Source organism: Theropithecus gelada, chromosome 12 (genome assembly GCF_003255815.1).
Source record: "Theropithecus gelada isolate Dixy chromosome 12, Tgel_1.0, whole genome shotgun sequence".
Classification (NCBI taxonomy): Eukaryota; Metazoa; Chordata; class Mammalia; order Primates; family Cercopithecidae; genus Theropithecus; species Theropithecus gelada.
In genome coordinates, this window is record NC_037680.1 from 87,210,767 (window position 1) to 87,230,356 (window position 19,590).

The 19,590-nt window shown below is 34.3% G+C and overlaps 1 protein-coding gene across 2 annotated transcripts in view; it reads left to right on the forward strand.

Moving 5' to 3' along the window:
• The window catches only part of CPS1 (carbamoyl-phosphate synthase 1), a 191,330-nt gene that overhangs the window by 68,942 nt on the left and 102,798 nt on the right, over positions 1-19,590 (forward strand). For both annotated transcript variants that reach the window (XM_025405628.1, XM_025405627.1), the window contains exon 2: positions 3,421-3,564. In XM_025405628.1, the coding sequence (XP_025261413.1) occupies positions 3,439-3,564 (126 nt within the window). In that variant the 5' untranslated portion in view covers positions 3,421-3,438. The remainder of the gene's footprint in view (positions 1-3,420; positions 3,565-19,590) is intronic.

Below are 19,590 nucleotides of genomic sequence, written 5' to 3' on the forward strand. Positions count from 1 at the left end.
AATACATAATGTTGGTGAGGACATATTTAAAGGGACACCCATATATTGCACTGGTATGTAGGTGAGTACAGCCTCTTTGGAGAGAAATCTGTAAATATTAATCAAAGATGGCAATATTGACATATATTGTAGCAGGAATAAAAGCAATGAATATGGAATGTTTTGTAGCCATTTCAAGTAGGGTTTTAAAAGAACTTTGTAATAACATCAAAATACATTTAACATAATATTACCTCCGAAAAGCATTATGCAAGTCAATGACAATTTTCAAAACTATGTTCTGAGCATTGATATAAATGCTAGAAGATAATACTTTAGTGTTAACAGATATTATGTTTGTGGGGTGGGTTATTATCTATTATTCCGTATTTCCATATTTCTTTAAATACCAAATGAAAGTAAATACAACTTAGTACTTGACAGTTTAATATTTTCAATACCAGGTATGTCAATAAGGAATTCATAAAATAAAGGGCCCTGAGGGATTTCACGGACTAAATGCTTCTATTTTTTAAAATGTATTAATAGAAAAGAAGACTAAATCTATAAAAAGTATTTTCATTTTATCAGCGAGTGACTTATAAGTTTAGAGAATCTTTGATGACCTGGCTCACAAAGAATATACTTCCAAGTGCACAGGGTCCCCAGCCTGATGTGTGTGCCTGCATTCATGCCTGTCACTCTGCTCAGCTCCGTGCAGACAGCTTATATGAAGCGGGACTGTGTACATGTGGTCAGAGAAGAAAATCACTCCCAACAGAAAAATGCTTGTTTTTAAAAATGCTTTGAAAAATAACCTGTCATAAAAGTGTAACATTTCCACTAAATTTTTTCATGCTTGACTTTAACATTGCCTACCAACTGACTGTTACAGTCTCAACTCCTTTGATTTGTCCTAATGTAAACTCCCTCACTAATGTGTAATATATTCTTTCCAGTTTGGTTATAGATTTCAGTCTAGCCTGAACACTCAAATATGAAACTAGCCACTATTTTATTTTTTGTCTGTTCCAATCTCCAAGATGATTGTGGGATTATAATGGATGGATTTTCCAAGTCTCTAATTCAGAATATTTAACCAAATTTTACAAAACTTCCGTCTTCTCCTCCTTCATTCTGATGACTAAAGACATGGACCATAATATGTATATACACACACCATAGTCTGCATCCGGGACCCTTTACTGACAAAAATGAAGCCCATTCAAACTCTCATGCCCACATTTCTGTCTAGACTTTAGAGTAGGAGAATTCTATCCTAGAATTGTTGACATTTCTCTGGAAAAACACGTTTAATTCATCATGCTTTGTGGTCAACTGTTATAAATGGTGATGAAATCTTTTCCTTGGTCAAGCTCAGGACTCCTCAGTACTTCCACTGTCATATTTGATTAAAACATAAGTGATGAAGGGAGGAAATCTGCTATAGTATTCATTGCATGGGTACCTTAGGGTAATAGGACTATGACTGATTTAAGTTTATTTTGCATCCTGAAAAGTTTCCATAATGAGGATTGAGTTTATATCCTTTTTTTAATTTAGGAAAGACAACCCTCACTACACACACACACACACACACACACACACACACACACACGTGCACAAATAAAAAGCCAAGAGGTGAGATCGAGGCGTAAACTGGTATTGGACTAAGCCAGTAAGTACTGCTTCTCAGTCCTCAGTTCTCTAGGTTGGGAGTTTTCCTTTTGCTATTTTCATTCTCTTCCAAATCATTTTTCAGTGATCTTTAACACAAATTTCACCTTTACTTCTTGTTCAAAATACTTCCATGACTATCATGAATACTATTGGTTGAACATTTTAAGGCATACAAAGTCTCCCGTGATATGGTACCTGTTCATTTTCCCATTCTGTACCCTGCATCTAGGCTTTTACAAAATATACCACCATGACTTCATGCCTCTATGCTATTGCTCATGCCATGGCATCCCTTCTGGGGTTTTCCCCCCTTTATCTACTTGGTGAACTTGCGTCCTTCAATATAACACAGCTCAACATAATTCTATGCTTAAACTTAACTGAATGTGCACAAGGAACTTGATCTTTCTTTCTTATTTTCCCCATTTTATTTTCCTGTTGCATTTGGGCAACTTTCATGGCACTAGTTATTTTATTAATTATTTGTATAAACTAGTATGAGCCTATTTTGTTTAGCTTTCTATCACCAAGAGCCGTGAAACACTTTGAAATCAAATAATGTTCATACGTGAATATATTAAGTAAGCGTGAAGATTTAAATAAAACTTTGTTCCTAAAAAAAATCCTTACCCCAACTCTAGCACTAATTCTGTGTGATTGAATTAGTCAATTCAATCATTTTATGTCATCTTTTCTGTTATGGGAAGCCCTAGGAATGAGTCTATTGCCTTTATTCCTTGGCCTGCTTTGCAAGGGTGTGAAAGAACAATGCTGCAGTACTTCCTGTTCTACATAGTCATGTGACTTAAGCAAGAGCATGTGCCAGCCAATGAGGTCCCTTGACGGCCTGGTTAAACATGAGACTGAACAATGAAGTGAATCACTTTTTATTCGTGTTGAAATATGAATGCTGAAGTTTTGAAAATTTTATATATAACATTTTAATAACTAAAAAAAAACTTGACTTAGGAATAGTGCTTATATTAAAATGAGTGTTTGTCATTTCATGAAGTTTTTACAAATTTAAGAGGCATAAGAGGGATATAATAGTCCACTTTGCTCTAGTTTTGTTTTACTTGATATTACTGATTGCTTTAGCTTTGAAACACAGAACAATGCTATAGTAAGAATGTAGTGTACTACTATATTAACCCAAAACATATTGTATATTTGTGGAGAAAAGTTTCTAACATTCTTTTTATAAATAGTAAAAATGCTACTTGTAGGATGCTCTCATTTTTACTTTTTGTAAAAAGAACCTTGTCTTTTTACTCCAGCAGAAAATGGCAAGGGTTCAGCTTTATTTGGGAATCTAAAATCTCTTATGAGGCATATTAGGTATCACATGTGACACAAGTAAAAGCCTATGACCCTCAGCATCTTGAAAGTTGCTACTCTTTAGGATAAGGTTGTCCATGATGTCTATGTCATTCCATTCAGCTGCATAAGCAATTCCTTTGATGGATGGCTGGTTTTCTACAACCCCAGCATTATTTTAGCTGGAGAAGGTAGTATTTGATGTGTTGCAATTTGTGCTACATGCCCATGGAACATCTCTGGACATTACCTCAGGAGGAGGGGTTAAGAGAAGGAGGAGCTGTGGCTGAAGACATTTAATGGCAGAATGAATGGAAATTCAAAGATCGCTGTGCAGTCAGCCTTAAACACTGACTGTACCCCCTCCCAGATTTCTTTTACATTAACTAAAAAAAGTCTTATCACACAATCTCATAAAATATATGTAATTTCATTTAATTTTAGTCACAAATCATCTTCAAAATGACGAGGATTTTGACAGCTTGCAAAGTGGTGAGGACAGTGAAGACTGGTTTTGGCTTTACCAATGTGACAGCACACCAAAAATGGAAATTTTCAAGACCTGGCATCAGGCTTCTTTCTGTCAAGGTAATACCCATATTGATTGTTTCTGATAAAATAGTATGGGGTAGAGTTTAGCTGTGAAGCAAAGGTGTCCCTTACAAAGCAAATACAGTTTTGAATATAGCTCCGAAGTACTAATGTATTAATATTTCCTTTACTATGGAACCTACTGAGTTAGCAAATGCTAGTTTTTATCTTATCTGAGTAAAATGACAGTAATTTTTACCCAACATAAAGAATGATGACAATTCCTGTGAACATGTAAAATGTAAGTTCACTGCTTGGAAAAGAAACATCTATTCTTTCACAGATAGCTTTCTGTGCCTAGATACTATTGCTTACAGTTTGGATTTTAAAAAATGGGGCTGCTCATATGTGTGTGAGCCACATTATGGTACATAGTGTGTTAAGCTCTGTTCTGTAAAAAGGGCTTACTGAAAAGTTCTCTTTTGAAATATCATTAAAAAAATTTTAAATATAATTAGAAAATATGTGGTTTTGATATTTGCAGGTCATCATGTAGACACTGCTTCAGCTTTTTCCTTTTCCTTCTGGCTGTTTTTTTGGACAGGCCAAATTTATTATTTTCATTTTGTAGAGTAATACATGGAGGCAGATAGAAGCTGATAATTCTGTCCCTCCAGAGGTATCTATAATTGAGGGGGCAAGCCCAGGAAAGAAACATTAATTGCCCTTCTTCCTGCCCCCCAGCATTGAATTATGAAATTCCTGTAGGAACCTCTGCTCCTTCCTATAACTTTATGAAGACGTTCATTATCAGAGAAACCTGAAATTACTCCATAGGAACTTTGCCAATGAAAATAATCTTTAGTGACTATAAGTTTAAGCAATCATATTATCTTTAGATATATTGCTTCTTTAGTAGTAAAAGCTGTAAAATTTGAAATAGAAAAAACAAAAGAAAACCTCTGTTGATGTGAAAATGGGATCTCATAGTTTGGAGTGTTGTGCTTATACTTTGTATGCTCATTGAGTTGACTAAGCTTCTATTGTTTCAGTTGCTCAAGTCAGGATTCAGTGGGCTTTTGGTTCTGACACCTGCAAGGCCAAGGAATACTCATAGATTCTTGTGGACACCAGGGATAGGAATGGGAAAGGAATGGGAGTAAAAGAAAAGGAAGAGAGATGGAGACAGGGAGAGGGGGAGGGGAGAAGTGTGAGGGATGGTGGGGGAGAGGGGAGGAGAGAGAGGGAGGGAGGGGGGGAGAGAGAGAGAGAGAGAGAGAGAGAGAGAGAGAGAGAGAGAGAAACAAGCTCAAGATCCCAGGAAAAAGGAGGAAATACATATAGTAGCCTTAGTGGTGTGTTAACAACGTCAGCCTTTAACATTGAGAAGATGCTAACAAGAGGGTAGGAAATTACCATTTTAAATTAACAAAACCAGAAAAGAAAATGTCTTTTATGTAGTTATATATTCAAATATATCCAAATTTACTCTTTTTAGATGGATATCATGTTTTAAAGAGAGTTGAAATCATTAGGATGTAGTTACATGTGGCCATAAAGGGCACTGAGAACAGTCACTAAAGGTTAGTGGCATTATGTCTAGTTATAGACATTTCCTTGAATTTAGTTTCATTATAGAAAAAGATGGGAAAGCCTAACTAACATCAAAGACATTGTAACTAGATGTAAACTATGAGAATTTATTGTTAGTAATACCTCAAGTGTACTCACGTATCAGCTCAGAGAAAATCAATAGTAATGAAAGTTATCCCCTATGATTATATGTGCCATCTAATACTTCAAAGTTAGGTGACTTGGAATATCTTCTTCTCACTCTATGAGAAGGTAGATATGTAGGTAAGGATAGGTGCATCTTCATCAGACACCAGAAACCGTGAAATTGAGTGAGTACTGACTTAAAATGGCGGAGATATGATTGAGATTAGAATCCAATTCTCCAAGATCACAATAAGTCCATACAACCACCACCACAATCACAACCACGACAAAATGGTCTAATTATGTGGATGGATTACTGTGAAAGCAGTTCTAGCTCGTGGTGACAGATCTGTTTCAAGGGTCTGTCACAGTGCACAGCTAAGAATGACAAATTTGTAGGAGGACTAAGCCATCATTTCATGGTGTAAAAGCCATTACTCACATTCAATCATTACTGGCCAGAGTTTTGGAGGAATGCCAAGCACAAAAAATAGAAGTTCTTGAACTTCACAATAGTGAATTAAAATTCCATAGAGCAGCCCAAGGGGACTTGTGTTATTATTCACTTATTTTAAATAGTCCTCTACCTACTTTTCTTCCTGCCTTCACTTTAAAAACTCAACTGTCTTAGAAAAATATAGCCAAATTTACTATTTTTAGATCGACATCATATTTTAAAGACAGTTAAAATCATTAGGATGTAGTTACATAATGGTCAGTGAAGGGCACTGAGAACAGTCACTTTAAAGGTTAGTAGCATTATGTCTAGTTATAGACGGTAAATGGATTGTGAAAGACACCCTGTGGTCACATCTATAATCATTGCCCTGTAAATTGGGTTGCTTTTTCGACGTATTTAGAGGTCGCTTTTCCTCTCTCTTTGATGACAGACAGAGAGGGTGGGTTTGGCAACAGCAATGACGCACTTATAATTTTATGTGGCCCTTCCCTGGGTATTTGTCCGTGGCTAATATTTATAGAGTGCCTTGTCAATTGACAGAGTTGCATTTTACTTACAGGAAAGAGGAAAGAATTTCAAGGTTCTCTGTATTTTAAAGAAAGTTGATATCAAGGGTGTAAATGATCAACAACCATAAAATTGTAAATACTAAGAAGTTTTAGAGACCATAATCTTTTTCCATTAGTATTGAAAAGGTTCAGCGCTCATTATTACAAGTTGCAACAGTATAGTGGGATATACCCTGGATGGGGCACAAAAAGATCTGGATTCTAACCCCTGTTACACATTTCCTAATGCTCTGATCTTGGACAAGTCACATGTTCTCTGAATCTAAGTTTTGTCATCTGTATAGTGGAAATGATGACTGATTTACTCAAAAAAGTATGTGATTGTCACACATGAACAATTTTTTAAAATCTTTAAAGTTTTAAATTTAAATCATTAAACTGAACGTTTTTAAGCAAAAACTGGATGTTTTTAAGCAAAAACTGGATATTTAAAAAAAATTCCATTCTATACAGTAGGAGGAGTTAGTGGAGGGTTATGTCAAAGAGTCCTTATGTTTTTCAAGTTGTTGCAATGACAAGGTATTTGATAAGAATTCTCAAATATTTATAATAATGATTTGTTCACCTTTGCCTTATATTAAACATCTCTAAGAAGATATTTCATATAATAAATCAGACTCAAGGAAAATGAAGCAAATAATCTTTTTTTTTTCAGTATGGCAAATTTAATTCCAAAAGGCAGAATAGACACCATAATAACCTATTTCATTCATTCATTCTTTTATTCATTAATTTATTCTTTAGTAAACATGAAACCTCTACCATGGGAGTATACAGGAAGAATGATAAATAGAAGTAAGTGGGAAGAGGATAGTCTCCGATTTCAAGAAACTTACAGACTTAAGAATTCTGAGTTCTCAAATCTGGGAAAGTCATCAAGACTAAATAGTTTTATTTTTACTTGTAAATGAATTTGGAAATCAAAGGTATTAAATTGTAAAGGTTAAGTTCCCTATGAATAGAAAAGTGTTCAATAAGTACTCCTTCTAACATTAATCCATTCATTTTTTAACAATGGTGACCTGTGTTATAATTAAGCTAGGAACCTAACAATCTAAGTGTCCTCTCTGATACTTCAGCTATGAATAAGCACTGGGAGTCATTATTTCTTTTGAAAGGCATTCATTTTGTAAGATTTTATATTCTGATTTTGACATAGAAGTATCTATTCAGTTCAGTCTTAAGGAGCTATTGTCATTTGATTAGAAATTGGCAACTATAAAAACTCCTACAATTAGAATCATTTACTTATATTGTAGTAGCTTTATAGATATTCACAGGAAATATAACTCATTATTATATTGGAGCTTCTGTACACATTAGATGTAAGAGTGGGGATAGGGTTATCACACACTTTTAAAAATAACTATTTTATTGGACTTTTACTACATATAGACACATTTTTAGGACTGGATTTCATCTATGGCAATCTACATTTTTGAAATATTAATTGGGTTCAGTCCCAAATAAGCTGTTGCAGAATTAGTTTGCCTGAGGGACAACTTTACATATTTTTGGCGTGCAATATTTCTCTAATTGGGAGATGGCCTTTCTTTTGAATATTTTTATTTTCTCCATTTTTTTATATCCCCAATTTTCTAAAATATAGATTCATTTATTTGTTACCAACAATGCCTCAAAATTATGTCCTTCTTGACATAAAACCCTTGAAAAAACTATAGGTTAAATGTCATAGACTAGGTTAAGTGAGTGAGATAGACACCTGAGATGCAAAATTTAAGGAGGCTGTCACTGTTAGTGTCATGGAGTGCCTCTTTGGGTGTTAGGCCCTAAGCACATCACTCAGTACCCCAGTCCCAGCTTTGGGTCAGAAGCTAAGCATTCTGGCTGTAGAACTGCCTAAGGGACTAGTACTAATCTTGACCTATGCTTTCCTCTCCCTCATTCCAATTTGCTCATGTCTAGCCAGACTTTCTGATGATCTAGAGGTGACATTAGGTCTTATTGCTATGGAAATGGAGACTATTCCTCTGCCTTTACATCTCTATTAGATTTTCTTCGTATTTCCAACTTGTTCCAAAAATTGAGGGGTGCTGTAGAAAGTTTTCAATATCTCTTATGCAATGGTCATGCTAGAATTTACTTCGAGCCTTCAGGAGGAGTTTGGTATGCTATACTGACTGCCCTTGATGTGACTCGTAGTTCCTGGGGCATTTGCAATGAACGGAGGCCCGAAGAAAGCTGCACGGGCCAAGGTCAAAGTTTGCGTTAGGCTCCTCAGCCCTAGGGATCTTTAGCTTCCATTTGATTTTCTTCATGTGATCTAAATGAGTTTAACTTATAAAAATATTTTCAAGGCTACTCTGTTTTCTTTTTATTTTTTTCAACTTGTTAAATGCTATACATTGATCTTTTAAATTTCACAGGGAGGTAATTGACTAATTTGAAGTTCTCGTAAATGAATCAGTAGGGTTGCTACATTACTAAAGAATTTTTCTAAGTTTCTTCTATAATGCAGAATGAAATATAAGACCATTTTAATTTATCACCATACAGTAAAAATTAGCTTATGATATGTAGGTTCCTCTAGGATTCTGAACAACTTGCCACATAGCAGATGCTCAGTAAGGCATATTAATAACCCTACACTTTATGAACATACTTTGTAATGAAGTTTTTATAAGTGCTATATTTCATTTACAATGAGAAATCTTATTAGAATAAAATGATTCATGAATCTAAATCTTTTGTTTATTAATATTCAAACATAAAATACTCAAGTAAATTAACCTTGTGATTTTGTCCCCCTAATGTTGGCTTATGTTTAACCAAAGACCGATGACTTAATATTAACTTAGAATGTTTGCAAGATTATTAACTTAGAATGTGGTAAGACCTAATTGATTACTGCTGTTACAGTGCTTCAAAATTTTGAAGTGTTAGACCTTGTAACTGCAGAGAAGTCTCATGAAATATTTCAAAGACAAATTGTGCTGAAATTCTAAATTTCAAATATCCGTATCTTAATAGTATAACTCCAACAATAAAAAAATAAGATTTCATTTACTTGATTGTAACTTTTTACCATATTATCTACACAATAATTACCCGAAATAAATTCTGGCTTTAGGCTTTCTACTTTCCAGCGCTTAGTTCAGATTTATTTTTTAAGAGGATGAGTACTGAGGCGTACTAATAGCTAAGAAACATCAGGTAAGCCAGAAGGCAAGTATGTTATATAGCTTTAGGCCTTGGTGAAAATGGAAAAAAAAACATGTGGGGCCTCTACTTTTTCTGATGTGCAAATAATTTACGTAGATAAATGATTCTACAGCAATACAGCAATCCCAGAGTAAATTATTTTCATTTTTACTACTAGCTTAAGGGGATTATTGACTTTATAATGGTGTTTTTTTTTTTTTTTTTTTTTCCAAACCTTTTATGAAATCTGTTGCTGAATTAGCTTAAGGCTTTACATCCAGAACATTTTAGTGGTGGAGTCTCTTATCCAGGAGAAGAAACATTTCTGTTCTTCCTATTTTACAGACATGTAAGTGCTGCAGTTAAAACAAGGACACATGGTTGCCTGTTTTTGTACATAAAACAAAATAAACATTAGCAAATCTGGTTAGAATTTTAATTAGGCTTCAAACAACAGATGGGTCTTTTTAATTTGAAGTTTTGTTATTGTACTTATATATCTGATGCCATAGTTGTTGTTTAACCTGGCTTCAGAATGTTCTAAGTCATTTCTTCTGCTGTTATTTTATTGCTTACTCATGAGCTCATTTACATACTGAACGTTATCGCAATACAACACAAATTTAATTTTTCCTTTCCTTTCTTTTTTTGAGAATAGGTTGTTTAAATCAAAGAATAAGTAAGGATTCTTGCTTTATATGGCTGTCAACAATTCTACAAATAGGACATTTTAGGGCAATGCTGTTTATAGTTGACATATTTCTTCCACTTCAACCTAAATATTGTCATGTGTTTGTAACATAACATGCTGTTTTTCAGTTTCAATGTGTTTCTTTCTCTTATAGTCCTGTAAGTTCCACATATACAAAAACCTAATGCAATTTTAGGCTGCAAGAAAAGTCTCATTTTGACTTGTTTTCCGTCTTGATATAAAAGACCCAAAGAAAACTGGTTCGAAGTAAAGGATCGATATCCTTAGAGTTAGTTCAGAATGCTGATGGGTTGGAAACAATACATGAACAATGAGTAGATGATTTTTAATAGCATAATACTGAATGCAAAGGAAAACCTAACAATAATGATAAACACTAGGCTGCTTCAAAAACTTTTATAGATTAAATTATAAATTATGTTTGAGTTTTGGCTGTTACTTCCTAAGACTAAGCCCTCTAAATCAGTTTAGCATAGCACCAGGGACACATGTTCAAACCCTTTTCAAGGGGAATGTAGCTGTGTGACTCTCATTAATAGATGTTGCATTATTCCTATTCTGGAAAAGACTTTGAAACATCTACCCTTTTAAACTGAATCTCAAACTGAGAGTATTAAAGTGAGAAATTGGAGTCACTTCTTTGTGGTCCCATAAAGTTAATCAATCATCTTACTAAGAAAGGAAAATATACCCATAAATGTAGGCTTACAGTGAATTTTAATTGTGAGGAAAATTTAAAACCCCTAAAAGAGATGAGATGTTTAGAGAAATTTCAGATCTTGAAGTATTCTCTTTGGTAATATCATTAGAAAATTGAAATATTGTATGACAATGGTGAAACAATAATACCAACATCCACAGCAGACAAACAAACAAATAGCCATTGAGAGTTTATTGGAATTTCTACTTATATGTAACCCCCCCTCACAAAAATGTATTTTCATTAAAAATGACTTATAACTTGTGAAAGAATCCTCAGACTTTACAAATATTAAGAATTGCAGCATTAAATTTAGTTTAGAATGCTCATTGTAAAAGTAATTTAAGAATGGGGACCGGGCGTGGTGGCTCACACCTGTAATTCCAGCACTTTGGGAAGCCAAAGCAGGCGGATCTCTTGAGGTCAGGTGTTTAAGACCAGCACAGCCAACATGGTGAAACCCCACCTCTACTACAAATACAAAATTAGCTGGGTGTGGTGGCACAAGTACCTGTAATCTCAGCTACTGGGGTGGCTGAAACAGGAGAATTGCTTGAACCTAGGAGGCAGAGGTTGCAGTGAGCCAAGATTGTGCCACTGCACTCCAGCTTGGGCGACAGAGAGATTTCATCTCAATCAATAAATAAAGAAATAAAAAATAAAAGTAATATAAGAATTGAGATCATATAGTTATTTTTGTAATTCAGTTTAATTTAGAAATAGGAGTACTAAATACAATTATAAAGTAAGATTAAACATGGAGCAATTACATATACACAGGAAAATTCAGTTTTAGTCCTAAATATTGTGTGTGAAAAAATCTACAGTGTTACGAATCTTCCTCCAATAAATTTGCAGACAAAAGAAACATTTAGTATTACTAGGCCGTAGAGACTAGTAATTTAATCTTTAATTTTTAAATTCATATGAAGTAACAAGAGAACACAATTTTTCACTACTTATTTTATAACCTGATTGACTCGCAGATTCACAATACCTGTAGGCTCCAGACCAAAAAATGCCAGACTGTTAGTGGAAACTAGCCTTAAGGCATTTTTCTTGATATCCATATTAGCTACAATCCCTGGCCTATTTCTTTGGGGTATGTTTACATGTTTTATGAATATAACTACATGGGTGGGAGAAGAAAAACATACAAACATAATTCCAAAAAGGTGGAGATAATGTTATTAATTGTAGCCACAATTTAAACATATTGGTTCAAAAATTTAAACATATTTGTGTGTTTTATGAGATTCAAACAAAATCCCATAAAAACATAAGATTTTTAGAAAGTACAGAAAAATCTCTCTTTCTCTCTGTATGAATTTTATTTTAGGCAGTTGCATGCTAAACTTGTGCTTAGTTGTTCAAATTAAGTGAATGTTCACATGCGGCCTCCACTCTTGAACATCAGGTAACTTGGAAGTAACATTAACTTTGGCATAAAGACTTTGATCATTTGGTTTAAGTACCTAGCATGAGTTAGGTTCTCTGTAAACAAATGCTGAGATGATGTTTGGGGAGCATGCTGTCTATTAGGGATCAGCCTCTGTGAAGCTTCAGAAAGTAGAACTGGACAGAGAACTAAACTGTAATGCAGTTTTGATAAAGCCATGACCAACTGGATAGGAAGCTGTTGCCCACCAGACTTCCCTGGACGGGACCTGAGCGTTTATATCTGGGCCTGACTCGGTCACTGGCCATGGGGTATTCCAGGAAGGTCATGGGGCAATGCAGCCCTCTACAGCTGAGACAGACCCTGAACAATTTGACAGCAGGAGATGGTTTGCTGACCTCACTCCTCACAGCAGGGCAGCAAGTCTTTCCATTATTAATATGAATAATTATCTATGTTATCTAGAAATTGAATCCTCTGTCACTGGGGAAAATGGAGGGGGGACGGAGAGGTAGATCTCCTTATTCATCACAGCATCTAGGGTTCTAACAATCTTCAAAGCTTGAGAACTCAAGGGCCTAGGATCAGTGCAAATTGTTCTCAAAACCTGCTGGTTCTCATCAGACTTTAATGACTCAAATAATTAATGACTTGACATTTCACTCTGACAATATACAGATTTATAGATAGGTAGTTCTTGGTTGACCTGGGCCTGTTGTGGCTTATCCATGGCAATTTTGAATTAAGGCTCTTATAATAAATTTAAATAGAGTTCATGCTTAAATTTCTTTTCTTCTTTTTTCTTTTTGAGACAGAGTCTCACTCTATCACCCAGTGCAGTGGCGGGATCTCGGCTCACTGCAAGCTCCGCCTCCCAGGTTCACACCATTCTCCTGCCTCAGCCTCCCGAGTAGCTGGGACTACAGGCGCCCACCACCTACCGCCTGGCTAATTTTTTTGGATTTTTTAGTAGAGACGGGGTTTCCCCGTGTTAGCCAGGATGGTCTCCATCTCCTGACCTCGTGATCCACCCGTCTCAGACTCCCAAAGTGTTGGGATTACTGGCGTGAGTCACCGCGTCAGGCCGCTTAAATTTCTTTTTATCCTCACTTAAGAAATTGGAAAGCAGAAATAAAAGTAAGCTTAGAAAAAGAAAAAGAGGTTATAAGTCAGACTGGATTCAGAAACTGCTGCTCCTCCAGTTGCTAGTAGAATGATCTTTACTTCTCTGAGGCTCAGTTAGCTCGTGTAAAATGGAGATTTCGATGTTACCTACATCTTTTTTTTGTGTGTGTGAAGATTAGATAAGAAAACCCACTAATGGCTTTAAAGATAGTATTCAGTACATTCATGTTAACTATTATTAAAGATGTCATAGGGAATTGATCAGGATGGAGTTCTTGATGACACAACATGCTCCCAAACCCTACTTTTTCAACATAGCTTCATAATTCTATTTGAAGTAAGATACATTTCCCAGAACAGTATAAATTTATTATTCAAATCCAAATTCTCAACTTATTTGTACAACTGCATATAGACTTTAATAAACATAGATAAGTATTTATGCAACCCAGTTTATGTCTTAATAGGTTATCAGTAAAGTAATGGCAGAAGGTAGAAATAGGATAGTGACAGGACAATCTACTTCTACCAGATATGCTTAAGAAATGTTAATGCTTTACTTTATCCAAATATCAGTATTACAGTTTTTATTAAGGGAGGCATTTTAACATTTGAACTCACACTAGAGAAAGCTTAAAGTATACATTATCTTTAGTTACTATTTCCAAAATTAATTATACTTACATTTATTGAATGCCAAAGATGTACCAGGATTATACATAGACCTCAACAACAAAAACAATAAAAATATAATAGATTTGGTATTTTTAATAGAGGGAGAAAATGGGATAATTATTAGTTATAACATAGTTGGGGAGTTGGTATATAAATGTAATGTTGTCAGCATGAAACCACATCAGTGAATTAAAACAAATTTATTGCTGACATACAGTAAAATTTGGCAAGCATTTTAGATGAAAAGTAAAGGAAGAAAAAGAGAATGCTTGGGTTATATATACTTAATGCAGCTTTATTCTTTTCCCTAGTGATGGAAGATTAGATTTCTACGTAACATAGATAATTAATATTAATGATAGAAACCTAAAATTCATGAGGAAACCTAAAGAATGACATTTAGAAATCACCTTTTAGGGTCTTCTTCTGAAGACATTACTTATATGACACCTGACTGGTAGATGAAAGCCTAAGGGTACCATTTGGGCAGTAATTGCCACCCAGCCTTAACTCATTCCTTTCTTTCATCTTCTATCTTTTAGCATGAACTATACCTGTGTGAAATATTTGTCTTTGCTTTCAAGAGGAGAAGATGAAAATTGGTAAAATAACCAGAAGTCAGTGAGCATCAAAGAATTATTTTGAAAACACCATAGTGTCAGCACTGTCACATGCTAATGTCACATAATGAAGTACGTTTCTATGCATTCACCAACTGTGTAGTGAGAATATTACTGTGTAGACAACAGTGGGGTATTTCAGTGGGGATACAACATGGAATTAGGCATTGTGCTTTCTAGATGCAACACTGAGAAGTTAGAATCTAGTATGGTAGAAAAATACCTTTAGCAATTAAAAGGTAACACACAACAGTATACACCAAACGCAGTCAGTGGAAGCACAAGAAAATCAGTGATTAATTCTGACTTAGTACATACCATGGGTACTAGGAAGCATTGCCAGGATATAAAAAGGCAACAAGGAAGACATTTATGCACAAAGAACTGACAAAGAGAGGTGGGGAATCTAAGGTATTCCATATAGAGAGCGGGCCAGATGAAAGGACTTTGAATGTGAATTGAGGAATTTGGGGATTAGTGTCATCCAATTAATGTTTAAGAAAACCTTGACTATACTTCATAGGATGGATAGAAGCAGGGAGAGATTGGAGGCAGCCAGAACAATTAGGAGGCAATAGTAGGTGATGATGGGATTTTTGTCTTGGGTGGTCATGCAATTTCGTATAGTGTGAAGTTAATTCTAAAAGCAAATAGGTGACTATTTATTAGTTATAGCCATTATCATTATTAGATACTATGTGATGAGGTAGAACTATTTTTAATTGGAGTATTATTTAAGTAACTAGCCTGTAGGACCAGGTGTGACTTGACAGTTGTAACTCCAAGATATACTGGGAAAATATGACAGAGAGAGATTGAGACTCCAAGAAACTTAATGTTTCAGGTTTTAAAATATTTGTAAGACTAACCACTGCTAGAAAAAACATTGCATTAGATATCTACATTTTAGATAACAATCCCACCAATAATAAGAAAAGTGAATTAAGAATTTGAAACATGGTTAAAATAAAAAATTCTATGCAGTGTAAGATGAAAAAATAAGTGTTTAATATTTTCAGCATTGAAAGAAATAATCAGGACGATGGGTGTGGGTAGGAGAGCATATGCTTGTATATTTTTTCTATTATAACTTTTCCTCTCTTATCAAAGTCGTTATTTAATCATTTAGAAATATTCTGCTAAATAGTCAGTAGATTATCTGACTAAAATAATTTCACTAAAGTGTGAACAAAGCTTAGTTACTTGTCTACTCTGTGCTAGCCACCGATATAGGCTGGAGGTGCAATAGTGAATGAAGCAGACCCAATCCTCTGCCCACATGAGGTTCACTTTCTAATGTGATGAAATAGATAATAAATAAATCACTAGATGGTATGTTAAAAGGTAATGAGTGCTATGAAGAAAGAGCAGACCAAGGAGAAAGAGGGCTGGGGAACATATTGTAATTTTAAATGAGGGCGTCAAGGTAGACCTCTCCGAGAAAATGACATCTAAGCCAAGAGGAAGGAATCTTTAAATTTTGGATTTTAAATTCAAAATTTGGCAAGCTTTTGTATTGAAATTTTTATTTTTATTGCTTAAAACATCAGTGGAAAAGAAAGGGCAAATTCTTGTGTTAAAGCTTAATCTCTCAAGGGAAAAATATTTATCTTTGCATTTCCACGTGTTTTAGTGATGCCTCAGTGATATCCTTACTGAAGTTTTTTCTGTTTTGTAATCCATTTCCTTATCTAGCCTTTTACTAAACGAGAAGACTGGAGACATTCATCCATTTATCTACAGAGCCTAGCAAGGTGCTTGACACTTGGTAGGAGTTCACTGTCTGAGACTTGAATGTCTAAATGCTCTTATTGGCATATACATTTTTATTAAACACATAGGGATCATGTCATACTAAGGTCCTTTATTTTATAGAACTCACATTTATATAATCCTTTGGTTACTTTTCCTGACATTCTACAAGAATATACACTTCTTTTCATTAAGATTTCCTTTGTATTTCCCCTTTTCAAAGTGTGAAGTGCTCTGGCAGTAGGCACTTAAATTATAATTTAATGTTATAATCTAATTCCTCGCCTGCAGACCTCTGTCAACTAGGACTGAGAATACTAAAATATCTTATGATGGTAACAAGGTGATTTCTTTTATACTCCTTGGAATGAAATAGCATTTGGGGAACTGTTAGTTAGAAGAAAGGATTCCAAATAATAGCTCTTTGTTCAGAGTTCGTCCATCAATTCATAGATAAGTCAACTGGTACTCATCATTTTAAATTCATCAGGGGCCAGTGTAGTTAAGAGGAATATAAAGAGTACTTTAGCAATAAACAGAGGCCTTGTTACAATATAATGTGTAGTAGGAAAGAGGATTGGAAGATCTATAAAAACTGCCCAAAGAACCAAAAATATAATTAAAGCAACAAAAAGACATATTGAACACAATCTCAGGGACTATTTCAGGCAATAGCAAATGTCTCTTCAAATATAGAGACGGAAAGTAAAATAGAAAACTAGTTTCATGAAGGGAGTGAGAAAAATCCCAAACAGAATTATAGGAATAGGCTCACAAGTGTTGATTTTCTTATGTTATTTTTTACCTTTCTTTAAAATGATTAGAAAGTGTCTAACCCAGATATCGGATAATTTGAAATTCTCAGATGAGAATAGAGACAAGCAAAATAAAAATATAAACCAAGGTAATATCTTAAGCAAGCATGGTTCAGAGTAGCATAGATAAACTGATACACAGAAAACAAGTGAAATTTACAATTTACGCCCAAATTTTGCCAACTAAATACAGTTGTTTTAGGTTCTATCAAAGTTACATCTTATCTAAAATTTTTTTCTTTTTCTTTTTGTTTTGTAAAAGCATGTAGGTTTACACATGATTTCCTCAAGAACTATAAAACAGTATTTCCAGTAGAAAATATATTTCGATGGTAAATTTTCATTACTTAGACCAAAGGTTTCACCTAATAAAACACATCAGAGTTACCTGGGGAGTTTTCCTAACAAACACACTTCTACTCAGACCCATTAGCAGAGATATTTGAATAGCTTATAATAATCTTTGGAAATACACCGAATACTATCACTCTTACTTTCTAAAATCTTCAACTTCTGTCTTGAATTATAATTAGACAAAAATTGGCAAATTAAAACAAAATTTAGAATCAGAATAGCATGTTATCAGAAGTGACATGTAAGTTGATTTCCTGGGTACAGAAGCAGAATTCAGACTTCTGTATAAGATCATCTCTTCTGTAGAAGTCTGGTCATCACTCATAGTAAATAAATAAATAATTGTGGTTTCCTTTGTGCTGAGTAATTCTAAAATATTTTTAAATTTAATAAAGACAAACTCCAACTATTTAAAGTGTCAAGCTTGAGATTTCAAACACTGGGTCGAAGGAGACAGATAAAACTTTAACTCAAAGATAATTTGATAAGTCAAGTAAAGGACAAGATATTTTTGGTTAATGTTGCCCAGGAACACACGTATATGCTCACTCACACATATACAAACACACATAAAATGTGCAGTACAGTACATTGTTCAATCTTTCTCAGAAATACAAACTTGAAATTCACATATTGTACCTCTGATTTTAAAAAGAAACTAATAAAATTATCTGTTGAGAGGAACATCTTAAACATATCCCATCAATTTTAATGGAAAACATTAACATAGTTTTGTGTGTAAATGTAAGTTAATATGTATACACACTCACACATAAACAAGATGTTGGAACATAGTATATTGGTTTAAAGGTAATCAAGACATTATTTTACATTGCAGAACACAATCATTGTAATAACAAGAGACTCGGGTGCTTCGGATCTAAAAGAGGCATCTTATTTCTACAGAGAATTATTATAGAAAAATAACGGGCTTTCTTCATTTTAACATTTGAAAAGTTTAGTGCATGTTATAAAGCAAAAGGAGCATAGAAACAAAGGTCTAGAAATCATTTATGGAGTTCCTGCTGCCTACTAAAGTGTGTGTGTGTGTGTGTGTGTGTTTGTATGTATGTGTATGTGTATGTGTAATGGGAGTGGAGGTGGGGTGGCAAGATTTAAAAGGATTAGGCACTTTGGTCTCAGTCCTAAAACTGTAAGGGAAGTAAAATGAAGAATTAGTATTTTTTTTTTTTTTGTCTTCGATGATTACACTTAAACCTTCCAGAAAGAATAGCCCAATGATCTTCCTTACTTCAGGAAATTCGACTCATGGCCAGACTTCTTTTCTCTATGTCCCTGTCCATCCCCTTGACTGCTGATTACTTTGAAGCAAATCTCAGATATCATACTATTTTATCCTTGAATATTATAGTGTATATCTTTTAAAGGCAATGACTAAAAATATAACTACAATCCTAAGATCAATCTTAAAAAATTATACTTCATATAATCAAATATCAATTTATGATTCTAATTTCCTCAATTATTTCAGATATGTTTTTCTTTATAGTTTAATTTTTAAAAATCACATTCTAATTAGCTTGTCCTATAGAGTTTCTTAGGGAGTCTATATTTTGTCTCCCAAGGTGTAGTTGAAAACATTTCTTTCTCCCCTGAATTTTATGGAAATTGAGAGTTAGATTTAAATGGTTTCAACAACAGAATTTAGGGTATTTATAACGAGTAAATGATGTCTGCTTCTTAGATGTTTTTCCAGTTGTTCCTCTTCTTAGCTAAGAATTTGGTAGACCCTGGCTCAAAGATTATTATGGCAAAGTTATCCAATTCTGAACGCCATAGTATAGAGAAGGAAGTAGACATGGATATAATTAACTCTAATAAAAAGCAAAATACAATATACTTCTAGAATGTTCCACAGTGCTTGGTTTTGTGTCAGTATTAAGAGAGTGATAAAGTTTCAGTTTCTTCATGAACATAATTCTGGCATGGAGAGGGCAACCCTTAGGACAACTCCATCAAACACAAGAGCTCTGCAGAACACAATTTGATAGATAATCTTG